Consider the following 5,813-nt stretch of genomic DNA (forward strand, 5'->3'; position numbering starts at 1 on the left):
GATTGAGGGGGAAAGGAGAGAAATTGATGAGAATGAATTTAGGGATTATTTTATTGGGCAATTAGTACGGTTAAATATTGATTTCGGTTCGATTCTTTTTTTTTTTTTTTTTTTTTTTTTTTTTTTTTTTTTTTTTTTTTTTTTTGCTATATCTGCAAATAAAAGAGGTTGATGACATGCATGCAAATTTGAATTTATGTTTAGTCATCCTTGCAACTGTCCCTATTTTCAACATAGAGGCCCATATCCTGGCAGAGTGGCAGTCCAGCCCAATATCAGCCATTTAAGTCGGCTCCAAAGGAGGAAGATATCCAAGATCGGGATAGCATATCCAAGAAAACAAACAGAACATGCACAGGTGGACGCGAGCCAGAGAGCAATCTTTTTCTGGTACAGGCCTTTTCGCATGGCGCTGATAGAGAAAGTGGAAGAAGCTATTCGAATCTCTCGCCATCGCTTTCTTCTTCTTCTTCTCCTCCTCCTCCTCCTCATTACGAAGGCTCAAAATCGCGGCAATTTGTAGGATAATCGGTGAAGATAAGAAGATACAAAAATTGAGTTTGGAGAAATCTGTTGGCAACGAGTTATTCTGTTTCTCATTCAGAATTTCACAGTTCGTGTTGGAATTGAGCCGAAGTGACAGAACGGAGTGATGGTCAGGATATTACCAATGGCTTCCTCATTACGACCTTCCATTTCGTCATTCACGTTTGCTGGCGCTTCTCGTTTGGCTCATTCCCTCACTTCCTACACCCCGACTCGGGGGCTGGCTTCATTTCATATCGGTTTTGGTGCGGCTATTCTTCTCTCTTTACTGAGCCCTAATTTTGATCGCTTCTATTTGTGTTCCTCAATGTTTCTGTGTCATTCTGATTTGGAGAGAGTAATTGGTCGGTTCCGGAATGCTTTCCTTCTTCTTAGCAATTGGTCGTGTTCTATTAAAGCTGTCATAATACATTCGCAATTAGATTTATAGCTATTGCTGCTTTAGCTCCGCGGATTTGGTTGCCTTCTGTTCCTGCGTGTTTTTCCACTGTCATTATAGCCTAAACTGATATAGAAAAAGCAGAGTCGTTGATAAACTGAGTCAGAATTTATTATTCATGTAGCAGAATTTAAGCATGATTTCCTGGTTAACAATGCAGAGTTTTTAGTTGATATCTCCGTCATGCAGGTTTTCAAAGTAGTTTTGTATGTGTGAGTTGTTTTAACTTTTAATTCACTTGAAGCCTAAATGTTTGATATATGTTTCTTTTTCGTTCATTTGCTAACTTTGATTCCTGAACGATATGATGAACATTATGTTATTTTAGAAACAAATTTCTCGGGAGAATGATTTTAAGTTGTTATATAGCTGTTCCACAGGCACAATTCTTTGGTTTTAACTCTTCGAAGTTGTTGAAGTGTAATAACACCATGCGGGTGACCGTAAATGGATATGCAGCACAGGCTAGCACAACAGCCGCTCCTGAAAATATTCTTGAGTGGGTAAAAAAGGATAAGAGGAGATTGCTTCATGTTGTCTATCGTGTTGGAGATTTGGAGAGGACCATAAAGTATGTATAGTTTCCAATATACTAAAAGTTCGTTGCAATAACTCTTTTTTCTCTTCTTCTTTTTCCCCAAGACAGTTACAAAATATGTTTATTGCAGATTCTACACCGAGTGCCTGGGGATGAAGCTGCTGCGGAAACGTGACATACCAGAGGAGAGATATACAAACGCCTTTCTTGGATACGGTCCAGAAGAGGCTCACTTTGTTATTGAACTCACTTACAGTAAGTTACACTTATTATATGATTTCTAATTATAAACCTTGGGCTAGTTTAGAGGACTAAAGCCAGAGCCAATATTTATCCCCCATCGAATTATTTAGATAGATTGAGTCAATTTTTATTTTGGTTGTCTGCTGACCACAGACTATGGAGTAGACAAATATGATATTGGGACTGGGTTTGGCCATTTTGGTATTGCAGTTGAAGATGTAAGTCTATTCTTTTTTTTNTTGTTGTTGTTGTTGTTGTTGTTGTTGTTGTTGTTGTTGTTGTTGTTGTTGTTGTTGTTGTTCTTATTATTCGGAATTTTCTTTTTACATTTTTTCTTTTGTTTTTCTTTTGTTGTTCTTGTTTGGCATTTTTTTGTTTTGTTCATACTACTCTTTTCTTTTTTAAAAAATAAATTCTTTTTCATTTTTTTTCTTTTCTTTCCTTTTTTTTCTTCTTCTCTTTTACTTTTTTTTTTCTTTTTTCTATTTTTTTTGTTTCGTTTCTTTTTCTTCTTTTTTATTTTTTTTTTTACGTTTTGTTTCCACCTTTTGTTTCTTCTCTTTTAGAAACAAGTCGAATTTAATCAAATTTATACAATGAATTGAATCTTTTTTTTTTTTTTTTTTTTTATTTTACGTTATACACTTGAGTACATATTTATACCAAATATATTTACACTTGTGTCCATAAATCCCCCTTTACATTGTGTTTTTCGTCTCATATTCCTCCATATCATTTTCCAGTTACTATCTTTTATCAGGGTTTTCTATTCCTACTTTATACTATTAGGTTTCCAGGACTGTGGAACTCATAAAGGCCAAGGGTGGAAAAGTTACCAGAGAACCTGGTCCTGTTAAAGGCGGCAGTACTGTGATTGCATTCATTGAAGATCCAGATGGTTATAAATTTGAACTCTTGGAAAGGGGGCCTACTCCTGAGCCTTTATGTCAAGTAATGCTTTGTGTAGGTGATCTTGATCGATCCATAAGTTTTTATGAGAAGGTCTGATTCGTCTCAATGCCATATTGAACCGTCTATATGTTCGTCCTTTTCTTTTCATATGTAGTTGTTGTTTTTTTTCCTCTCTGAACATTTGTGTCTGATACTGGTTTCAAATCATGTGCACTCTATGTTAGGCTTTTGGCATGGAACTTCTACGCAAACGAGATAATCCAGAGTACAAGGTAATATAGTATTTCTGTGAGATTTCTCTTGCTACAATTGCCAATATGATTTTCTGATTGCAGAGGACTCTGCACTCTCTGTTGTCATTTAGGTCTTTACACAAGTTCATGCCGATGCTTTGATATGTATTCCACATGTATATTAAATAACTTCGGTTACATTTGTTGATTTAACACGTAACTTACAGTACACAATAGCAATGATGGGATATGGCCCTGAAGATAAAAGTTCTGTACTGGAGTTGACTTACAACTATGGAGTTACTGACTATGAAAAAGGGAATGGTTATGCCCAGGTTTAACATTTAAATCCATTTTCCTTTTGTTTTTACTAGGATAGGAAGAAAGGGGAAAAAAACAAACTGATGGGTGCCTATGTTTTTCAATATTTGTAATCTAGTGGGTCAAATAATGATTTCTTCTCATAACAGATTGCAATAGGCACAGATGATGTCTATAAAACTGCAGAAGCGGTAAAACTCTATGGAGGGAAGGTCATCCGAGAACCTGGACCATTACCTGGTATCAACACCAAAATTACTGCATGCTTGGATCCTGATGGTTGGAAGACGGTATGACTTGACCCCCTAATTGACTGCATTAATTTCGGTTGCTATGCCGCCGCCCCCCCCCTCCCACGGAATTTAAAGAACCTAAAGGGGCATGAGTCATATATTCTGCAGAACGTCGTTCTTGCCAAGGTTGGATGTCTTTTTTTAGTCTACTCAAGTCCAAACCATTAGGACCCTTAGTGGTTCTAACCAAGGAGCACATAGATCCCTAAAACGTAGTCTCTCCCCCAAAAATGACTTCTCCGGTCAGAAAATGCATTAGATATTTACCTAAATCAGTAGGTCCTTGAGCGGATTCAACAATAGCTCGAAGACATTGGTCTATAACTAGAAAAGTAAATGCTTGAGCTTGAAGCTTCTAATCCAGTAGGCCCATAAAACTCACTCGGATAAGCACTATTATTGAACCAGACAACAACCAGCAATAAAATCAAAAACAGATAAAGCACCTAAACTATAAGACAAGTAAGCTTCTCCAGACCATACAAGTGCACGGCGTGCCAATGCAAAGGGTTTAATTAAGATACGCCAAATTCCATTCATATGATCGTATAAATGCTTTTGGGTTTCTATTGTATGCATGATTGATTTACTTTGCACTCACCATTTGTAGAGCTGAATTCGTATTCACACAGATTCCTTGTTATGGTTCCATTGCATTTCACATTGCGTATGAGCTTTATGAAACTTTAAGGTAGACGATGCTCCAACTCAGTAGTATTTCACCACCCAGATACTGGTGATATTCAGCAGTTGGAACTTGGACCTGATTCGAATCAATCTAGTCATGCATATTTGGTCTGCATTCTCCGCTGTACTTCGTGTTTTTGACATTTCTTATTAAGACTCAGTTATGACACGAGAAAGTCTTACGAAAACATTCTGACCTTCATTCTAAATAACAGAAAATTGTTTTACACAACTCTCTCAAATAGCCGCTTATATTCTGTTTTGTAAGAACGAAATCCCGAGGTTGTCAACTGCTCCAGCCCAGCCGACTAGTGATATGTACCCAAGCAGAACCAAACTATATTGAAATATAAAAGACAAAAGGGAAATAAAGTGTTTAGGGGTACTTGGACTCTTGAGACATCTCTCAAGTCCTCAACGCCTAAACTTCCTCTGCTCCCACTCCCTCTATATATGACCAAATACCCCAACAAACTCTTTCAGTAATTACTAATATGTCGCTAATAAAATTTCTATCATCTAACTTTTAAGTCTCAAATCATGATGATATTGATCATCATTCACCACATCCTCACACACGAAAATGAAAATTAATCAATCTTGCTGTGCCTTGAAATTTTGACTTCTTATATGTTCTCTTATCATGTGCAGGTTTTTGTAGATAACATTGATTTTCTCAAGGAGTTGGAGTAAGTGAGAGAATGTTTGGATTACAGCCTGCAAGAAGGGATCCAGTCCCAGCTTGAACTTGAAAATAATTCTATATGCTTGCGTCTAGTTCTGCCCTGATTGAATATAGAAATTTTGTCTTGTATATGTCTTGACAGTTCGGTATTAGGCTTGACATAATGATATGATGATTTTGTGTATTTATAGGCTTTGAAAGGTCTTCCTACATGAGTTATAATGAGTTCAATGTAATTTTTATTTATCAATTTAGACAAGTAGATTCCTGGCACAAAATTTTGATACCAAATTATGTTTAAGTTTCATGTCTCTTTAATGGAAATATGTCAGGTTGGCACTTGTGCAGCTATTGACTTCGATTGCTTCTAAATGAATTGATTGATATATGCAGTCTACGATATTAACTATACAAGGAACTTGATTTAAGTTAAATTACCATGGGTTGTTTAATAAGTTCTCTAATTTCTAAAGTCTTTAATAGGTTTGTTAACTTTTGATTTTCTGTTTTATAGATTTTGGAATTTTAAAAATGCTCAGTAATTTATTTGTAAATATAGAATTTTAAAAAATTATATCGATTTATTTGATGTCTAATGATATTTTTGTCATATAATTTTTGGCAGGTTCATAAATTTTAAATAAAATATCTATAGGTTAAAAAGATCTATACACAAATTAATTTGTAAAGGGAAAGTGAAGAAATCTTTAAAAAGAAAATTATTAAAATACAAATTTTATCTCTATTTAAGTTTCATTTTATTTTAAGTTTTAATTCATATACTGTCTTCAATTTAACTATTGTGCTTTTACATTTTATTTGTCGGATCTTGAGAACATACATATTGATGAGAGAATATACTTCAAAATTTTATTTTGAATTTATATATTATCTTATTTTCATAATTTTAGTTATT

General features: G+C 35.0%; 1 protein-coding gene across 2 annotated transcripts; it reads left to right on the forward strand.

The window, feature by feature from the left end:
• Positions 1-323: 323 nt before the first annotated feature.
• LOC120070678 (probable lactoylglutathione lyase, chloroplastic) lies at positions 324-5,244 on the forward strand. Of its 2 annotated transcripts, none has more exons than XM_039022517.1 (9): positions 324-791; positions 1,355-1,556; positions 1,654-1,778; positions 1,920-1,984; positions 2,556-2,768; positions 2,903-2,950; positions 3,139-3,246; positions 3,382-3,522; positions 4,864-5,244. In XM_039022517.1, exons 1-9 carry the CDS (start codon positions 653-655, stop codon positions 4,903-4,905), a joined length of 1,083 nt encoding a protein of 360 aa, XP_038878445.1. In that variant the 5' UTR covers positions 324-652; the 3' UTR covers positions 4,906-5,244. The 2 variants fall into 2 exon arrangements, with proteins under 2 accessions (XP_038878445.1, XP_038878446.1); XM_039022518.1 differs by having other exon boundaries at positions 660-791; positions 1,366-1,556.
• The last annotated feature ends 569 nt before the right edge of the window (positions 5,245-5,813 follow it).

This window comes from Benincasa hispida, chromosome 2 (assembly GCF_009727055.1).
Source record: "Benincasa hispida cultivar B227 chromosome 2, ASM972705v1, whole genome shotgun sequence".
Taxonomy (NCBI): Eukaryota; Viridiplantae; Streptophyta; class Magnoliopsida; order Cucurbitales; family Cucurbitaceae; genus Benincasa; species Benincasa hispida.